The sequence below is a fragment of the Lynx rufus genome, unplaced genomic scaffold (genome assembly GCF_022079265.1).
Source record: "Lynx rufus isolate CCGP_SWC_20201006 ecotype Redwood Valley unplaced genomic scaffold, mLynRuf1.p SCAF_29, whole genome shotgun sequence".
In the NCBI taxonomy this organism is placed as follows: Eukaryota; Metazoa; Chordata; class Mammalia; order Carnivora; family Felidae; genus Lynx; species Lynx rufus.
Genome location: NW_025814844.1, coordinates 2,822,239 through 2,843,066, shown reverse-complemented (window position 1 = coordinate 2,843,066; position 20,828 = coordinate 2,822,239). Strand labels below are relative to the sequence as shown.

Sequence of the window (20,828 nt, the reverse complement as noted above, 5' to 3'; positions counted from 1 at the left end):
ATCTGCATTTCCCTGGTAATGAATCATGTTAGGCATCTTTTCATGTGTCTGTGGGCCATCTGTATGTCTTCTTTGTAGAAATATCTGTTCATGTCTTCTTCCCATTTTTCCATTGGATTGTTTGAGATTTTTTGAGTGTTGAGTTTTAGGAGTTCTTATATATTTTGGATATTAACCCCTAATTGGATATATGACTTATTTATATCTTCACCCATTCGGTAGGTTCCTTTTTCATTTTGTTGATTGTTTCCTTCGCTGTGCAAAAGCTGTTTAGTGTCATGTAGTTCTAATTGCTTACTTTTCTTTTGATTCCTTTGCCTGAGGAAGCAGATCCAGAAGAATATTGTGAAGGCTGATATCTAAGAGATTATTGCTTATGTTTTCCTCTAGAAATTTTATGGTTTCAGGTACATTTAGGTCTTCAATTCATTTTGAGTTTATTTTTGTATATAGTGAAAGACAGTGGTACAGTTTCATTCTTTTGCATGTAGCTGTCCAGTTTTTTCTTTTTTTTTTCTTTTTTTTCTTTTATTTTTTTTTTAACTTTTTTTTTCAACGTTTATTTATTTTTGGGACAGAGAGAGACAGAGCATGAACGGGGGAGGGGCAGAGAGAGAGGGAGACACAGAATCGGAAACAGGCTCCAGGCTCTGAGCCATCAGCCCAGAGCCTGACGCGGGGCTCGAACTCCCGGACCGCGAGATCGTGACCTGGCTGAAGTCGGACGCTTAACCGACTGCGCCACCCAGGCGCCCCATGTCCATTTTTTTCAACACTGTTTATTGAAGAGATTGTTATTCTCCAATGTATATTCTTTCCTCTTTTGTCCTAGATTAATTGACCATATAAGCATGGGCTTATTTGTAGACTCTGTTCTGTTCCACTGATCTCTGTGTCTGTTTTTGTGCCTGTACCATAACTTTTTTTTTTTTTAGAGAGCGTGTGCATGTGAGCATGAGCAGGGAGGGAGGGGCAGAGGGAGAGAGAGAATCTTAAGCAAGCTCCACGCCCAGCACAGAGCCCAAAATGGGGTCAGTCGCACGACTGTGAGATCGTGACATGAGCCAAAATCAAGCATCAGATGCTTAACTGACTGAGCTGCCCAGGTGCCCCTTGTAACTATTTTTTTTTTTTTTAGCATTAACTGTTTTGATTACTATAGCTTTGTAGTATAGTTTGAAATCTGGGATGGTGATACCTCCAGCTTTGTTCTTCTGTCTCAACATTGCTTTGGTTATTTGGGGACTTTTATGTTCCATACAAATTTTAGGATTATTTTTTCTAGTTCTGTAAAAAATATTATTGGTATTTTGATAGGTATTGCATTAAATGTGTAAATTGCTTTGAGTACTATGGACATTTTAACAATATTCTTCCAGTCCATGAATATAGTTTACCTTCCATTTATTTATTTGGGTCATCTTTCTTTTCTTTCTGTTTTCTTTTTTTTTTTTATTTTAGAGAGAAAGTGTGAGTGGGGGAGAAGGGCAGAGGGAAAGAGAGAGAGAGAGAGAGAGAGCAAGAGAGAGAGAGGGAGGGAGGGAGAAAATCTTAAGCAGGCTTCATGCCGAGCATGGAGCCTGATTCAGGACTTGATCCCATGACTCTGGGATCACGACCCGAACCAAAATCAAGAATTGGACATTCAGCTTACTGAGCTACCTGGCACCCCTCTTTCGTTGGTATCTTATAAGTTTTCAAAGTATAGATCTTTCACTTCCTTGCTTAAATTTATTCCTAGATACTTTATTCTTTCTGATGATATTGTAAATAGGATTTTAAAAACTTTCTCTTTCTGCTACTTATCATTATTAGTACTGAAACAGAACCAATTTCTGTATATTAATTTTGTATCCTGCAACTTCACTAAATTTATTAGTTTTAATAGTTTTTGGTGGAATCCTTAGAGCTTTCTATCTATAGTATTATGTCATATGAAAATAGTGACAGTTTTGTTTCCTTTTCAATCTGGATGCCTTTTATTCCATTTCTTGTCTGATTACTGGGCTAGGACTTCTAATACTGTGTTGAATAAAAGTGGTAAGAGTGGACATCCTTGTCTTGTTCCTGATCTTTGAGGAAAAGCTTTAAGCTTTTCACTACTGAGTATGATTTAGTTGGGGGTTTATTATATATTATATTCGAGTATGTTCCCTCTAAACCCACTTTGTTGAGAGTTTTTATCATGAGTAGATATTGAATTATGTCAAATACTTTTTCTGCATCTGTTGAGATAATTGTATGATTTTTATCCTTCATTCTGTTAATGTGGTGTATCATGTTGATTGATTTATGAATATTCAGCCATCCTTGCATACCTGGAATAAATTACATCTGATTGTAATAAATGTGTTGTTGAATTTGGCTTGCTAATATTTTGTTAAGGGTTTTTGTATCTATGTTTATCAGGGATATGAGTCTACAGTTTTGGTGTCAGGTTAATGCTGGTTTTGTGGAATGAACTTGGAAGCATTCCTTCTTCTATTTTTTGAAAGAGTATGGGAAGAATGGGTGTTAACTCTTCTTTAAGAGAATTTATCAGTGAAGCTATCTAGTCCTAGATATTTGCTTGTGGGGAATTTTTTGATTACTGATTAATTTGTTGCTAGTAATCAGTCTGTTTAGATTTTCTATTTCTTCCTGATTCAGTTGGAAGATGTTTCTAGAAATTAATTCATTTCTTCCAGGTTGTCCACTTTGTTGGATTATAATTTTTCATAGTATTCTCTTATATAATCCTTTGTATTTCTGTGGTGTCAGTTGTAACTGCTTTCATTTCTGATTTTATTTATTTGAGTTCTTTCTCTTTTATCTTGATAAGCCTGGCTAAAGGTTTATCAGTTTTCTTTACCTTTTGAGAACCAACTCAGTTTCATTGATACTATCTATTGTTTTTTTTTTAATTTCTGTTTCATTCTGGTTCTTTTTTACTCTTTGCTAGTATTCTATATTAAAAATAGTTATGTCTTTAAATGGCATTTCTTTGTCTCCTTGTCTTTTTTTCTGTTGTAATATTCATATTTTAAGTATTGTTTTTATAAGCTTTCTATGTTAAAGAGATATTTTGATCCTTATGCATTTTATGTATTTATTTACTCATTTGCCAAACAATAGAAATTTATTTTCTCACACTTCTAGAGAATTCAGAGAATAAGGTTTCAGTAGGGTTGGTTTCTCCTTGTGCTTCTCTCCTTGCCTTATAGATGGACTTTTTCTCCCTGTGTCTTCAAGATGGTCTTCCCTCTCCCAGTCCTTATGCATTTTTAGACTTTTATGTTTGTATTAGTTTCCTAGGGCTGCTGGAACCTTAGCCTGCAACAAGAGAAATGTAGTCTCACATTCTAGAGGCCCAAAATTGGAAATCAGGGTATTGGAAGGGATAAGCTCCCTCCAAAGGCTCCTCTTCTTGCCTCTTCCAGCAGCTAATGGCTCCTGGTTTTCTTTGCTTGTGGCAGCATCACTTGAATATTTGCCTTCCTCTTTACATGGCCTTTCTCTCAGTGTCTCTGTATCCTGCTAAAATCTTTTTTCTCTTATAAGGACACCGCTCACTGGGTTAAAGGCCCATTCTAACTCCAGGATGGTCTTATTTCAAGATCCTTAATTTAACTTAATCTGCAAAGACCCAGATTCCAAATAAGGTTACAATTTACAGGACCTGGGGTTAAGGCTGGGAAATTTTTAACCCAGGAGAGTGTTATACTTAGATGTTATCCACTAAAGACTTTAAAACTATTCATCTCTATTTTCTCCTAGCACTTTTGCATCTAAATGTTTAAGCCGTCTGGAATTTATTTTGATATAAGGTAGGATGTAAGTTTATTTTTTGTAAGACATTTTTGGAAGATCACCCAGTTAGTAAGTGCTGGCAGTAGGATTTAAACCTATGACTTTATTTCAAAGTCAGCATCTTTTCTTTTATGTAGAACTACCTGCTTTTAGTATTTTAACTTCAAAAAACTTGTGAGGCTGTTTTTGTCATCATACATCTCATGACAGAAAAGACTGCTCTTACAGGATTTATTGGCACTTGAAATTACAGTGGTAGCTGGATTTCTAAAAGTATTGTAGGCACTTGGGCTCTTTTTCAGCAGTTGTTATTCTAGGAAAGAATAAGAAATGCCATTTGGGAAAGTATGTCAGAGAGCATGGTTTTGAGGCACTGGCTTAATTTGCCTTGTCTGATGCAGTTGTTATTTGGCACCTCATGGGCATCTGTAGTATATGCTATTTTACTCCTGTTAAAAGATATTAGTACACCTGTTCTCAAGGGATGTTACTCATATTAATTTTATGAGTCTGGTCACATTAATGGGCTTGCCATGCTTTTAGAGAGTTTTAGTGGTAATTATAAGAGTTCAAACTGATATTTCTAATGTCCTGTATGTAATATAATGAACATGTTGAGCTCACCTTTGGTATCTGAATCTGTTGATAGACGTTTGCAATGACCACGGCATGAATTTTGGTTTTGGTATATTGCTTAAAATTGGTTCTTATGTAGTCTAATAGAGTACAGTGAACACTATATAGTCTGATGCTTTACATAATAACCATTTACATCTACTACGTAATTTTTTCCCATAAAGTTTGGAATGAGTCATGAAAAACAAAACTTATGGCTACTTTGTTATTCATTTTTAAAGGAGAGCGCAAGAGAAGAAGTTCCTGTGAAGACTATCAGGGCTACTAATGCGAAATTTAACCCTGTTTATTTTCATGACACAAATGCCAGTGAAGGTGATTTTGATGTAATGGACCCTTTAAAGCTGGAGGCCAGGTCTCTTCATCAAAATAAGCACTTGGCATCTGGTTCAAAAACAGTTTTACCTATGGATAGATGTTTAGACACGGAGACTCCTAAAGTGTCCATTCAAAAATATATGGACAGAGCATCTTTGAAGCCTGTTAGTGACAATGAAATTAATTCCACTGATACTCTTCAGTCACCAACAAGTGAAAGAAGGACATGTGAATGTGACAAGTCCACTGAAAAGAGTAAAGAGCGTAAGTAGGTTTTATTTTTCTTCAAATTTTTATTTAAATTCTAGTTAGTTAACCTATAGTGTAGTAAGAAGGCTTAAAAAAATAAAGATGTATAAAATGTTTATACAATAGAGTATATTTTCAAGGGGAACTTGCCTAATCTTTCATATTAAAATATTTAAGTGTTTTATGGATTAAAAATTACATCTTTACTTACAGATCTGGTAGACATATACTATTTTAAGTCTTAGTTTTCTTTTTCTTTTTCCCTCATTCTCCATTATAGATTTCTCCTGGGGTTAAGGTCAGCTTTTCCACGATTGGAGGACTTTTGTGGGAATGGATTCTTTTTTTAAACTAGTATCATTTTGTTTCATATGTCATTGTATATTTTTGGATTTTTTAGAAATAGATCTGCCACAGAGTGTGGTCTATCAAAATGAAGAGGGCAGATGGGTCACTGACCTTGCATATTATACATCTTTTAATAAGGAACAAGTTTTAAACATGGCTCTAACTGATGAGATAAATGAAGACTTCAGATCTGGTTGTAAGTGTATTGATAACCACCTTATTATCCCATTTTCATTGTTTTTAATGGTGTTCTGAGATTACTCTGTATATATTGGTTGGCCACATCAAATCATTTTTGGACTATACATTTGAACCCTGAACAATGTGAGGAATAAGGGGTGCCAGCTCCTTGCGTCATTGAAAATCTGTGTATAACTTTTGACTTTCCAAAATCTTAACTACCAACAGCCTACTGGTTACCAAAAGCCTTAAGTGATAACATTGTCTATTAACATATATTTTGTGTGTTACATGTATTATATACTGTATTCTTATAATAAGATAAGCTAGAGAAAAGAAAATGTTAATAAGAAAATCATAAGAGGGACCTGGGTGGCTCAGTCAGTTGAGCGTCCGACTTCCACTCAGGTCACAATCTCACGGTTCATGAGTTCGAGCCCCACAGTGGGCTAGCTGCTGTTAGCCTGTTAGCGTATAGCCCACTTTGGATCCTCCTTTCCCCTCTCTCTGTCCCTCCCCCACTTGCATGCTCTCAAAAATAAATAAACATTTTCAAAAGATATTTTAAAAAAAGAAAAAAATCATAAGGAAAACACATTTATAGCACTGTACTTTCTATATTGAAAAAAAAAATCTGTGTGTCAGTGGACCTGTGCAGTTCAAACCTATTGTTGTGCAATGGTCAACTGTAATACTGAGCTTTTCAGCTGTTTTTATAGGAACAAAGGCTTGAGTTAGTGCTAACCATTGCAGAATGAGCTGAGCCTTTTCTTTAAGCAAGGACAGTGAGTCAGACTATCATTCTTTTACATCAGTTTAGAACCTTCATATGACAGAGTTGGAAGGGACCTTAGGGTTACATTCTCACTTTTTTTTTTCCTTAAAGATTTTATTTTTAAGTAATCTCTACACTCAACATGGGGTTTGAACTTTTAACTCCCAGATCAAGAGTCATATAGTCTACCAAGTGAGTCAGCTGGGTGCCCCAGTTTACATTCTCACTTTTTTTATTTTTATTTTTAACGTTATTTGAGAGAGGGAGGGAGGGAGAGAGAGACAGAAAGAGAGAGAGAGAGAGAGAGAGAGAGAGAGAGAGAGAGAATCCCAAGCAGGCTCCATGCTGTCAGCACAGAGCTTGACTTGGGGTTTGAATTCATAAACCATGAGATCATGACCTAAACTGAAATTGAGAGTCAGATGCTTAACTGACTGAGCCACCCAGGCACCCCTACATTCTCACTTTTAAAATCCTGTCTTGAACAAAAGAAATATTTTGATAAGTGAACAGTTGCAAAATCCATTTTAGAGTAAAACATAAGAAATGTAGAAATGATGGGAGAAAGGTGACAGAAAAGATAAATCTCAAAGGATGAGAGCATTAGGAATATCAGCTAGGTTTCTTGATTAGCAGAATCTCTGACCATGCAAGGAAAAACCGAGTTAGGTCTGCAGTACATATGACACATGGCATTTTGAGCCTTAGGTTATGGAGATGCTCTGCCACTGAGGCCTCCAGTGCCTGAGCACCTCTAAACCTGCCATGAGGAAAGGCATTCAGTGGCCTGTCAAGCCTGTTCTTATATATTTATTTATCTATCTATCCATCCATCCATCCATCCATACATCCATACATACATAATACATACTTTAGAGTGTGCATGCATGAGCCCGGGAGAGAGGCAGAGGGAGAGTGAGAGAGAATCCCAAGCAGGCTCCACACTCAGCACAGAGCCTGACGTAGTGACTTGATCCATGACCCGGGGATCATGACCTGAGCCAAAATCAAGAGTTAGATGCTCAACCAAATGAGTCACCTAGGCTCCCCAAGCCTAGTCTTATTTTTCATAGCCTCAGAACATGCCACAGGAAGAAGTTATTCTAACTGCTGCTTGTACTAAGCTCCTCTTAAACTTCTAATGATGGGAATGGTGGAGATAAATAAGGCATTTTTCCAGCCTTTAAGCAATTGTTCATCAGTCAAGAGGGATAAGACAAGAGTGTAAAACAACAGTCAGTATCATAAGAAACACAAACTAAATGGTTTTGGAGTTTAGAGCAGAAAAAACCTTTTTGTGTGAGTGGGTGACAGGGATTTCATATAGGAGGTGGCTTTTGAGGTAAGAGTTTGAAGAGGTAGATGTTTGAGGGCATGAGATATTCCAAATGGATAGAAAACCTAATGAAAGACAATGAAATGAGGAAGTCTGGGTATGTTTTGAGACTGGCAGATAGTCTAATGTAGCTAGCATTTATGTCAAGCTTTGGAAGGGGAGAGTAATAAAAGGTGAAGAGGTGAAGCTAGAAAGGTATAAAGTATAAAGGGCCAGGGAGTGGGTTGAGCTTTGACTACCATGTTGGAGTTGAGGCTTGTTGGCAAGCAGTAGGTAGCCACTGAAGACTTGATTGTCCAACTACCTTTGTGAGTCATCTTCTGGTACTGATGGACAGTTAGTTGAGTGGGAGATTCCTTAGGATGTTGTAGAAATCTAGGTGTCACAGAATGAAAAGCAAACAGCTGGTGAAAGACCTGGCAATAAAATGGTTAGGATTTGGTGACTGGATTTCAGGAGATAGTAGGAAGGCAAGAAAAGATTGAAGTTTGTGGTCTGAGTTATTTGGGAAAATGGCAATACCATGAACTGAGATGGGAAAATCAGAAGAGATTGTAGAATTTTGGATAATTGTGGTTTGTGGTGGAGATACTCGGTAGTTGGAAGTATAAGCCAGGAATTGGAAGTTAAGTTACAGTTAAAGCTTGCTCAATGACATCTTGATTTAGGAAGAACAAGGGGGTACAGACTGGATAGTGGATAGTTGTACAGCATGGAGCCCAGTGCGGGGCTAGAACTCACGAACTATGAGATCATGACCTGAGCCGAAATCAAGAGTTGGAGGCTTCACTGACTGAGCCACCCAGGCACCCCTAAAATAAATTCTTTAATTCCAGGACATAGAAAAGCATATAAAATATTCTGACATTTGTATCACTTAGAAAGTGAGTGGTCATGGAATTCTCATGTGCAACTGGTGGGAATGTAAAGTGATAGAACCATTTCGGAAACTTGTCTAGCAGGAGCTTTTAGAGGTGAACTTTATGAACTTCATACTTGAGGACCCAGTAATTCTGCACCAGAGTTATATATCCAGTGTACAGGTATATGGTTAACCAAAAGATCTACACTGAAATATTCATAGCAGCATTATATGTTTATCTCCAAATTAGAAACTCCGTAATTCTCATTAATGATAGAATGGATTGTGTTTATTCATACATTGGAGTGCTATGTAGCAATGGGAATAAGTGATGTGTAGCTACTTGCAGCAACATGCATGAATTTCATAAGTATGTAGGATGAAATAAAGCAGAGTAAGGATACCTGCTATGTAGATCTATTTGTATATATATATATTTTTTCAACGTTTATTTATTTTTGGGACAGAGAGAGACAGAGCATGAACGGGGGAGGGGCAGAGAGAGAGGGAGACACAGAATCGGAAACAGGCTCCAGGCTCTGAGCCATCAGCCCAGAGCCTGACGCGGGGCTCGAACTCACGGACCGCGAGATCGTGACCTGGCTGAAGTTGGACGCTTAACCGACTGCGCCACCCAGGCGCCCCTATTTGTATATATTTTAAATGTACCCTGCCCTGTGGAGTAAGGATAGTAGTTACCCTTGGATGGGCATGTAGTGATGAGAAGGAAGCTCGAGGGGCCTTTTGGGGTGCTAGTAGAGTTCTCTTTCTTCGTCTGGGGTACTGATCTGGCTATACGGTTGTGTTTATTGAGTTTATGAGTACACTTATATATACTTTTCATATGTATATTGTGCTTTGATGAATAGTTTTTAAAAATTAGTGATCAAACTGAGAAAAAATATTTGCTATTCATGTTACAGATTAAGGCCCATTTTCCTAGTAGTAAATAGTTCTAACAAACAATAAGAAAAAGACTAGCTACTCAATGTAGAATTGGGCAAAGGTGTAAACAAAATTTATGGAAAATGAAATGAAAATGGTTGTTAAATATTCCAAAAAAGTTCATGGAACTTACTCATGGAAAGAAATGCATAGTAAAACCACTCCATGATACTATTTTTCAGTTATTTCATTGACAGTGATCTAAAAATTTGGTACTATAACTATGTTGGCAACAGTGTGAAGAAAACAGGTATTATAGTACTTTAATAGGCACAGCATGTAGGTAGAGCAGTATTACAGCATCTAACAAAGTTACAAATGTACATACCAAACAGTTCTTTTGGGAACTTATTCTTCAATTATACTTGCAGAAATGGCATGTGATGTATGTGCAAGGTTATTACTTATACATTGTTTATAATCACAAAAGGTTGGAAGCAATGTGGATGTACAAAACAGGACTAACTAAATAAGGTACATCCATATAAGGAAATACATTGTGGTCATTAAAAAAATGGAAAAGGGCTCTTTAGGTGCTAGTATGCAGTAATCACTAAAATTCTTTTTTTTTTTTTTAAGTTTATTTTTGAGGGAGCGAGCACGCACGGGGGTACAGAGACAGATGGGGAGATGGAATCCCAAGCAGGCTTTATCTACACTGTCAGCACGGAGCCCAGTGCGGGGCTAGAATTCTTGAACTATGAGATCATGACCTGAGCCGAAATCAAGAGTTAGCGCTTAACTGACTGGTGCCCCTAAAATAAATTCTTTAATTCCCAGACATAGAAAAGCACATAAAATATTCTGAAATTTGTGTAAAAAGGTGGAAGAAGGGAGGACACACATATTTGTAAATACATAAAATGGAAAAATTTTTTAAAAAGAAAGAAAGAAATGGATTGCAAGAATCCCTAGCTACTTGAACTCAAAAAGCAAATAGAGGGGCATCTGGGTGGCTCAGTCGGTTAAGCGTCTGACTTTGGCTCAGGTCATGATCTCACAGTTCGTGAGTTCGAGCCCCGTGTCGGGCTCTGTGCTGACAGCTCAGAGCCTGGAGCCTGTTTTGGATTCTGTGTCTCCCTCTGTTTCTGCCCCTCCCCTGTTAATGCTCTGTCTCTCTCTGTCTCAAAAATAAATAAACGTTAAAAAAAAAAAATAGATTCAAATCAGGATTTCAGGAGCATTTTATCTATTGATTGCTTCTGGAGGTGTGGGATGTGGGGTCAGGGATGAGGGGGAGACTTTTCAGTGTTGAATTCCCTTTTATGTGTTTGGTTAACTTCTGGAAACTCTTGTACATATGTGTACCTTTGCATTTTGAACTGTGTGGGTACGTCACTATTAAAGGAAAACTGAAATAAAAGAGATGTTTAACGAAGCCATCCTTGTGGTTCGGGAATAAACAATAACGAGCAGGTTGGAAAGGATGAGTAGCATGGATGGTAAAGAAATGGAGAAAATGATTATGGAAAACTATGGAAAAAAGTTTGATGGAAGGGAAGAAAGGATGAACTGGGTCAGGAAATCAGGGTCAGGGGAGCTGAATGCAGTGGAAGCAGTTTTATAGGAAAGAGGAAGGGAATTTTGAAAATGTAAGAGGAGATATAATTCAGAAGAGGAAGGTGGGACCAAGGCGTAATTTCATAATGTCAGAATCATTTGAAACGAAAATTTATCTACTTAACAAACTTTATTCAGGAAGTTTACTTAAGAGATACGACTTCCTCTGCCCCATTTCTGTCTTACCCCTCTCTGACAGCTCCATGCATCTGAATCACTACATCACTTCAGCTTATGGCCTAGGATTTAAACATGGCCTGAGGCCTGTGGTATATGTGCTGCTTCAAATTTTAGCAACTAACGTATTCAGGAGATGTTTGAAAGGACTGTTTGAGATTTGGCAAAGAATTGGGCATAGAGTCTTATAAAAAATGAAGTTTTTTCATAATTGCTGACTGATTTGTGATGAGCATTCAAGGTAATGGTACTGTAGATTTTTCTTTAATTGAAGAATCTCTTAAAGTACAGGGAAAAAGTACTTAGGGATATGATAAACAGCTTTTGGAACTGTTTACTTAATGATTTAAAGAACATTCAGTATTTACCTCATTGAAGTAAATTGTTTTTCTGGGTTATCTTCATTAGGCCTGATTTCCTACTTTCCCTTCTTTGGCTGTTACATTTGGTTGATTGGTACTTTTATGTTTTAAGGCAATGGTTTTTAACTTAGTTGGAGTCATGGGCCCTACAGAGAATCTTCATAGAAAAATTTTTATGTGAAAGATTATATTTTTCATGTGATTTTGAGAATTGCATGGTTGTCTTCATACCCATTCATAGACTGCTAAGTTAAGGATGTGTTTGTATAAGAAATGATGGGCTCACAAGGTAAAGGATGAACACTGTCCTAACAAGTAAGAATCTGAGCTATCTCTCGTGTTCTGCTTTTCCTGATTGGAAATATTCTCCTGTTTCAATTTTCATTTGGTCTCTCAAGATATTAATGTTGAACTGTCGGGTTTCCAAAAGGGCAGTTTGGATCTGATTAGCCCCTGATGGATAATGAGAGAGGGGGACATCTCCCTTGTTTGGGCCATGGTGGACACTTCTGGATTGCATGCACCCTTCCCATTTCAGCCATTCTCCTGAAGTACCAGGCAGAGGCTCAGCCTGGGCAGCAGGCAGGCAGAGAGCTTTGAGGTCAGATGTTGGGTGACCACTTGTTTCCATCTGTTCAGGCTGTGGGGTTTGCTGGGATGCGGAACTTTCCAGTCTAACACTGAGACAGTCCTGGGCAAACAGGTGGTTGGGCACCCCAGCCCACCTCTTCACAATAAATTTAGAGAGTGGCTTGACGTCGTGATGGTTCAGATAAAATTTCACAGGTATTCATGGGCAGGTACCTTAAATCAGGTGTGCCAAAATCTTCAAAGGCTAAAGTTAATGTGAATCTTCTACAAATAAAAAGCTTACATTGTAAAGCCCCTTTGGTTAATTAAGTTAGGGCAAGTTAGTAACTGATAAAAACACTAACAGTATAATGTTCATTACCAAAACTTTGAGAATCACAGACTTACATACTTAAAACAGATGCATCAGTTGCATGATGAAAGCTTTCATATACTTTTTTCAAATTTATTTCTTTATTTCATCTTCCTAACTAGACAAGTTTTATTTATCTGTTGGTATTTAATTAGGCATTAGTATAATTTAATTATATAAACTGATTCTCTTTTAAGCTGAAGCATTGGATTTGATTGCACAAGATGAAGAGGAATTTAATAAAGAGCATCAATTTATGCAGGTTTGTATTTTATTGGCATTAACCAAAGTTTAAAATATACCTGTATTCTTTCTGGATAGGTACATAGTTTTATAGAATTATGTCTTATTTGCTCATGTTTAGACAATTTCTGCTCTTTCCTTCATACCCTCAATTATTAATTGAAAAAGAACTGACATACTAAATGTTTAATTCGCTTAAAATCACCCTAATAGGCTTCAAAGATCTCTCTATAGTTTTTAACCATGTTTTTTTTTTAAACTTTTTTTTTTTACATTTGTTTATTTTTGAGAGACAGAGAGACAGAACACAAGTGGGGGAGGGGCAGAGATAGAAGGAGACACAGAATCCAAAGCAGGCTCCAGGCTCTGAGCTGTCAGCACAGAGCACGATGTGGGGCTTGAACTCATGAACCGTGAGATCATGACCTGAGCTGAAGCTGGATGCTCAACCAACTGAGCCACCCAGGCGCCCCTTAACCATGTTTCAAAATGAAGTAATGCTATGTAAAGAAATTAAGCTGCTTTATTAGCTGCTTGAGCTTGAGGTTTGTCCAAATTTTTAAAAAATTAAAATGCTTACATTTTCTTAGTTAAATTTTTTATTTTTGCATGTTAGAAAAACAGAAGCCTTGCTGGGGAAATAAAATGAAACAATAACTTTCTCCCTAGGAAGAAAATATAGATGCCCAAAACACTTCAGCTGCACTAGGGGATACGTCTTGGGGAACTTCAATTAATTACAGTTTGTTGAGGAAATCACTTAGCACATCAGATTTGGACAAAGATGATGCCAGTTATTTACGCCTGTCTTTAGGAGAGTTCTTTGCTCAAAGATCTGAAGCTCTTGGTTGCCTTGGTGGTGGTTACAATGTGAAAAGAGTAAGTATGATACGTGCTACAAGTGGTTGAATTCACCAGACCTTATATTTGGAATGGTATGATGGTATTAGCTACAGCATAGTATCTTTACAGCAGGGATAGAATAGGGACATGTTAGGACTGTGATAGATAGGTTAGGTTTTATAGTCGGTCAGACCCTGACTCCGGTCCTAGTTCTACCTTTTAACTAATTCTGTGACACGGAACAATTTATTTAACTCCTCTATGTCTTAATTTTCTAGTTTTTAAAATCCAGCGCTATTTAATAGGGTTTCATAAGAATTAAGTGTGATGGGACACACAAAGCAGTTAGCACCAAGATTAACTTGGAGTAAGTATTCAATACCTGGTAGTTGATGCTGCTATTGTTACATCATTAGTTGATGGGAAGAAATCGAGGATTGATTTTTTCTTTAACCTCTTATCTGAAAACATGTTTTGAAATATAGGAATGTTTTTGTTTAATAAGTGGCAATACATGTAAAAATTTGAAAATGCAACAGTGGTAATTTCTATGAAGCATGCTAAGGAGAAGGAGTTGCTATAGCTGTGGTGGTCAGGGGTGGCCCCTGAGGAGATGTTACTGAGCTGGGACCTAAATGATGGGAAGGAGGCAGCTGCCAAAAGATATGGAGGCAGAGTGTTCCAAGCAAGGGGAGACCCTCTATGTGAAGGCTTGGAAGTAGGAACTAGAAGTGGCCTGTGGAGGATCAGAAAGCAGAACAGTGGAGCTAATGTGAATGGGGGAGAGGGGTGGGGTGATTTAATGGTAGAAGATTGGGCCAGATCATGTGGGATCCTTGTAGGACTTGGGTGCATCTGAAATGAACTGGGAAGAAGTGCTTAGAAGCAGGGAGCAACTTTGTCATGGTGCCAGCCTCATCTCCATGTGTGAAATGATGCTATTATAGATGGAGCCTGGGTGGAGAGGGTCAGTGAACCAAAAAGGAGGAATAGAAGCAGGCAGAGGCTTAGCACGTGGGAAGAGATACGGTGAAGGCTGGGGTCTAGAATGATAGTAGGGACACAAAAAAATCAAGGATTCAAGATTTCTTTTGGAGGTAGAGTCAAAAGGCTTGATAAATTCCATATAGGGAGTTGGGTTATTGGAGGGAGTGGTTATTAAAACTGGATTTCACTAACAGTATAATTTGAAATAATAGCCATGGTATTAGAACTCAAAGTTGAATTACAGAACTCAAATTTGAAACTGAACTGTGGGTCCTGTCTGTGTAGTGAATTAAAAAATGAAAATAAATGCTTTAGAGAGACAGGATTAACATCCTGCCTGGATCGATTTTTTACATTAGGGGAGAAGTTGAAGAGTTAATGAATTCCTTCTTACTAAATAAAGCACCAGGTCATGGAAAAATAGATCTATCATTTGGAGTTTCTGTTTTCGTTTTAGTTATGAAATGTTACTTGCATTCAGGTTGTTGGATCAAGGGAAGAAATTCCCAGGTAAAGATCAGTGGAAAATTGAGTGCATTTAATGAATTTACATTTCAGGTCTATCATGTGAAAGTTCTATAATTAAGACAAGTGGGAATTCCCGGCTCATTAACTGCTAAGAACATACCTAATCTTAACAAAGATTTTCAAGGACGTAGTGTATAAAATAAATATCCTTATACTGTAAGTTCCAGGAAGGCAGGAAATTTTGTCTTTTTTTCTCATTGACATGTCACCCTATGATTAATAGTGCTTGACACAGTAGGTGCTCAATAATAATTACTGAAGGAACGAAATGTCATTTCTAGGTTGTTTGAAGTTGGATTTCTTAATAAGAGCGACTTATTTGACATATTATTTTTGATGATTGAAGATGGCACTAAGGAAATAAAACTAGACTTTTAAATTTTATCTCTAGTAATTTAAGTTTAAATGAAAAGAACAGAATTATTTTGTTGAATTCATTTAGTTAGGTTACCCATAGTAAAATAAAATAGTCTAGAATTTCTCAAAGTAGTTGAAATTAAGGAAATAATTCACATGTTTATTTTGTAGCCATCATTTGGTTATTTTATTAGATCACCAGAGAAGAGAGAACCTGTTGCTCTCTTAAGAAAATCTGATGTATCAAGAAGTAATTTGGAAAAAGAAACGGCTCATGTTAACCATGATGTATTTTCAGGTAATGGATTAAATGAAGGAGTTTTTAGTAACCTTTTTTTTTTTTTAACCTATAAATTAGTGGTTGTGTGATCATATTCTTTATGAGTGAAAATGTATACATCACCTTGGATATTGTCACTATTAGTCACAGATTTTATCCTTTTATCACCCCACATTGCCTTTTTTATTTATTTTATTTATTTTGTTTAATGTGTGTTTATTTTTGAGAGACAGAAGCTGGAGAAGAGTAGAGTGAGGGAGACAGAGGATCTGAAGCAGGCTCTGCATTGACAGCAGAGAGCCTGATGCGGGACTCGAACCTACGAACTGCGAGATCATGACCTGAGCCGAAGTCAGACTCTCGATTGACTAAGCCACCCAGGTGCCCCCCCGCCACATTGCCTTTTTAATCAAAAGTGGAAACAAGTCAGCCAAAACCCACCTAAACCCTTTTGTAAAAAACCCAAAGTAAATAAAATATAATCTGTTCAAATGGGCTAGTTAAATTGGCCTATTAAACTACTGAGTTAAAAAAAAATTGAACTACTTGGTTAATGAACTGTAGCTATTATATTCAAGTAGACTTTTGGTTAAAAAGCTGTTTGAGATTTGGGGGTGCTTGGATGGCTCGGTCAGTTAAGTGTCTGACTTCAGCTCAGGTCATGATCTCACGGTTCCTGGGTTCTGGCCACATGTCGGGCTCTGTGCCAACAGCTCAGAGCTTGGAGCCTGCTTTGGATTCTGTGTCTTCCTCTCTGCCCCTACCCCACTCACACTCTGTCTCTATCTCCCTCTCTCTCTCTCAAAAATAAATAAACATTAAAAAAAATTTTTTAAAAAGCTATTTGAGATTTGGACTATGATAGTCTCTAAGTATGATTAATATCCATGATATATATTTAAAATCAGACTTTCTTGCTTAACATACAATTATTGAACAGCTACTTTTTGCTAGTGTGGTGCCTGGTGCTAACATATCGTATAAAATTGTACAAAATACGCTCCAGTCCTTAAAGAGCCTGTCTTCCAATAGAGGAGTTGGGATAAAGAGGCTGTATATATAATTAGTTGATTTTCTGTTATTGTAAGGAATACTCATTTTTAAATTCAGCTTATTATATATTTGTGAAATGTTTAATTAATTGAAATATTAATTGAGTATGTCAGTATTTGCAAAGGAGAGATTGAAATCCACAATCTTCAAAGTTTAAACTTGGCAGAAGCAAATTAACAATGCCCTAGTCCTTTGTCTTAGCGACTATACATTTAAACAGTTTTTGTGAAGATGACTGATGTTGGGTACAAAGACTTCTTCCTTGGCGGTTAATCATGTTGAGTGGTCCTTATCCCACAGATTATTTTTGTGAGATAGTATATAGATGTAAGTTGAATTACTGTGTATTTTCTACAGGAGACCTAAAAGCACAGCTAAGTGAAGAATCAGTTACACTTCAGGCTGAAGAACTGGAGAGTATTTCACAAGTGGATGAAAGTGATGTGACATTAACGGCCAGTAACAGCAAAATAGAGGTATCTTAAGCCTTCCATGGAGGAAAACTAAAACCACATTGTCACAGTTCTTGTATAAGATCAACATAAGGTCACATGAGAAAAATACATGCAGTATAACATGGTTGGGGTTTTTTGGATTCAGTTTTATTATAAATGTCCTTTGATGTTTAATAGCATTTTAATCAATGTATAATAAATATACATGCTACATACCTACATACCTACTAAACGTAATAAACATACATAAATTTGTTTATAAAGCAAACTGAGAGTCAATGAGTTATCACAATTTACACACCTTTGTACATTCCAGATCAAAAAAGAGAACATTGCTAGTAGCCCAGAAACCATTTTTATGCCCCTTCTGAATGCTACTCCTCTTATCTTGACTCTAACACTGTATTAATTTTGCCTGTTTTTGAACTTTATGTACAAGAAATCATATAGCATGTATTCTTTTTCTTTGATTTTTTTTCACTTGTGTTTGCTAGATTCAACTATGTTGTTAAGTATTAATAGAAGCTTATTTTCATTACTATATAGTATTCAGTTTCTATGTTCATTAGATATGTCAGACATTTGGGTTCTATCTTATGTCAATAGGATACTGTTAAAATACTGTGGCTTTATAAGTTTTGGATAAGTCCTCTTCTCTTACTTTTCTTTTAAAAGTATTTTGGTTGTTGGCCCTTTGCATTTTCATATATATTTTAAAATCAGATTGTCACCTTCAGTAGACCAACCAACCAGCAACACTATTGGACTTTTAATTATGGTTGTGTTTTATCTTAGAACAGTCCAGTTTACGTCTTTATAATACTAAATCTTCTAATTCATGAAAATATATATATTGTTCCACTTAGGTTTTAATTTTTCTCTGTATTTTATGATTTGTATGTGTGTGTGTGTGTGTGTGTGTGTGTGCGCAGAGATTTTTGCACATCTTTTGTTAAATTTCTTGCTAACTTATTGAAATAATATTTTTTTTGAAACAAACAATATTTTAATATTATCTTTCTTAACTCCATTCTTCCTTTTTGTAGCTAAACAGAAATACATGTTATGTATATATATATAATTTTTTTTCTACGTATGCAGTTTTATCATCTAAGAATAACAACAGTTTTGTTCCTTTCTGGTTTTGATACCTTCATTTCTTTGACTAGCTAACCTGACTACACCTCAAAATTGTGTTGAAGAGAAGTGCTGATGTTGGGGTTTCCTGACAGGGTGGGAAAGCTCTTCAGTATTTTATTTGTAAATTGGAAATGTGCTGTAGGGTCTTTTTTTTTTTTTATCATTGATTTTTAAAATTCCCTTCTAATATTTGTCTCCTAGTTTGTTTTTAACTTGTAAAGAGGTTGAATCTTGTCAAATGCTTTTTTGTATCTATCAAGGTAAACATAAGCTTTTTTTTTTTTCTGGTAATGTGGTGAATTACATTAAATAGTTTTTTCATATTATACCGTTCTTCTACACTTGGAATAAACTTTACTTGGGTTATGATCCACTGTCTTTTTTATAGATCACTTGGATTTGGTTGCCTAATGGTCTATTTAGAATTTTGCATCTGTGAGAGAATGCCTTTTTGGTTTTGGTATCAAGGTTTTGATGGTCTCATTTTTTATCTTTTTCCAGAAGAGTGTAAGATTGATGCTATTAGATTTTGGTAGAATACATTGGTGAGATCCTCTGAGTCTGGAGTTTTCTTTAATACTTTTTAATTGCTGATTCAATTTCTTTAATAGTTATAAGACTATTCTGATGTTTAAAACTTGTGTCCGTTTCTGGGTGCATGGGTGGCTCGAGTTGGTTAAACGTCCTGTTCTTTGTTTCAGCTCAGGTCATGATCTCACAGTTTGTGGGTCTGAGCCCTGCTTCGGGCTCCACTATGACAGCTGCTTGGGATTTTTCTCTCCCTCTTTCTGCTCCTCCCTGTTCTCATTCTCTCTCTCTCTCAAAATAAATAAACCTAAGAAAATTGTGTCCATTTTAATAAAGTGTAGTTTCCTAGGAATTTTAACCTTTCATCTAAACTTGAGAGGCACCTGGGTGGCTCAGTCAGTTAAGCGTCCGACTATTGGTTTCAGCTCGGGTCACGATCTCACATTTCCTGAGTTCGAGCCCCACATTGGGCTCCATGCTGATAATGCCAAATCTGCTTGGGATTCTCTCTCTGTCTCTCTCTCTGCCCCTCCCCTGCTGTCTCTCTCTGTGTCTCTCTCAAAATGAATAAATTAAAAAAAAATTTTTTAAATGAAATAAATAGGGGCGCCTGGGTGGTGCAGTCGGTTAAGCGTCCGACTTCAGCCAGGTCACGATCTCGCGGTCCGTGAGTTCGAGCCCCGTGTCAGGCTCTGGGCTGATGGCTCGGAGCCTGGAGCCTGTTTCCGATTCTGTGTCTCCCTCTCTCTTTGCCCCTCCCCCGTTCATGCTCTGTCTCCCTCTGTCCCAAAAATAAAATAAAAAACGTTGAAAAAAAATTTTTTTTAATTAAATAAATAAACTTGAAAATATATCACTCCATAATATCCTCTTGTGATTGTTTAATACGTTAGGTTCTTAAGCGATGTCTTCTTTGTTATATATTGGTTCTTTTGCCTCTCTCTTTTTTCCCTTAGTAATTCTTACCAGATATTTCTTGATTTTATTAATTCGTTAATTTTATTCTCTTTCTGTTCATAGTTTTTGGTTTTTGTTTCCTTCCTCATATTTTCTGTGGATTTAATTTGTTGTTTTTTTAACTTCTGGAAATGAATACTTAGCCTAATTTTTCTGCTTTTCCTACATAAACATCTGATGATCTAAATTTCCCTGAAAGCTGGGATTTTGTTGCATCCTATTCTATTTTTTTATCACGTTTTGATATGTCATACTGTCTTTATTAGTCCGTTTAATGTATTTTCTAATTTCTCTGGTCCATTGGTTTTTTCAAGTGTATCGCTTAGTTTCCAAACATTTGAGGATTTTCCTAATTTTAAAATATTGATTATAGGCCTGGTTGTACAGTAGTCAGAGAAACTTGGGTTTTAGTCCTTTGAAATTTATTGAGACATGTTCAATTTTTGAAAATACTTTCTATGCACATGACAGGAATGCCTGTGGTGTGATCTTTGGTTGCTCTCTTCTGTATATTTTATTTAGGTGAAATTTACAAAATCATGGTGATCAAATGTATCCTTAAAATTATTGTGCTTGTTCTTTCAGTTACTTAGATATTATAAAATCTCACCCTATTATTATGGATTTGTCTGTTATTCATTATGAATCTGGCAGTATTTGCTTGAAAAATTTCGAGGCTATGTTTTTAGGTACGTACAAATTAGAATTGTTTCTGGTGAATCGAACCTTCTGTCATTGTGCATGACTGCCTTTGTCTGTAGTTATGCATTATGCTTTAAGCCTAATCTGATATTAATATAGGTAATACCAGCTTTCTTTCTTCAGTGTTTAATTATTTAGTGTTTGCATGTTATATCTTTTTTATTTTGCTTTTTAACCTTCTATATCTTCATATTTTAGATGTGTCTCTTAAAAGTACATAGAATTGGATTTTATTTTTTAACCAGTTTCACAGTCATTCTTTCTTTCTTACATTT

At 36.4% G+C, this 20,828-nt stretch overlaps 1 protein-coding gene across 1 annotated transcript in view; it reads left to right on the top strand.

The window, feature by feature from the left end:
• The window catches only part of CEP192 (centrosomal protein 192), a 133,218-nt gene that overhangs the window by 42,855 nt on the left and 69,535 nt on the right, over positions 1-20,828 (top strand). The window contains exons 10-15 of the mRNA XM_047090282.1: positions 4,647-5,007; positions 5,393-5,536; positions 12,678-12,742; positions 13,393-13,602; positions 15,610-15,736; positions 17,129-17,247. Of these exons, the coding sequence (XP_046946238.1) occupies positions 4,647-5,007; positions 5,393-5,536; positions 12,678-12,742; positions 13,393-13,602; positions 15,610-15,736; positions 17,129-17,247 (1,026 nt within the window). The remainder of the gene's footprint in view (positions 1-4,646; positions 5,008-5,392; positions 5,537-12,677; positions 12,743-13,392; positions 13,603-15,609; positions 15,737-17,128; positions 17,248-20,828) is intronic.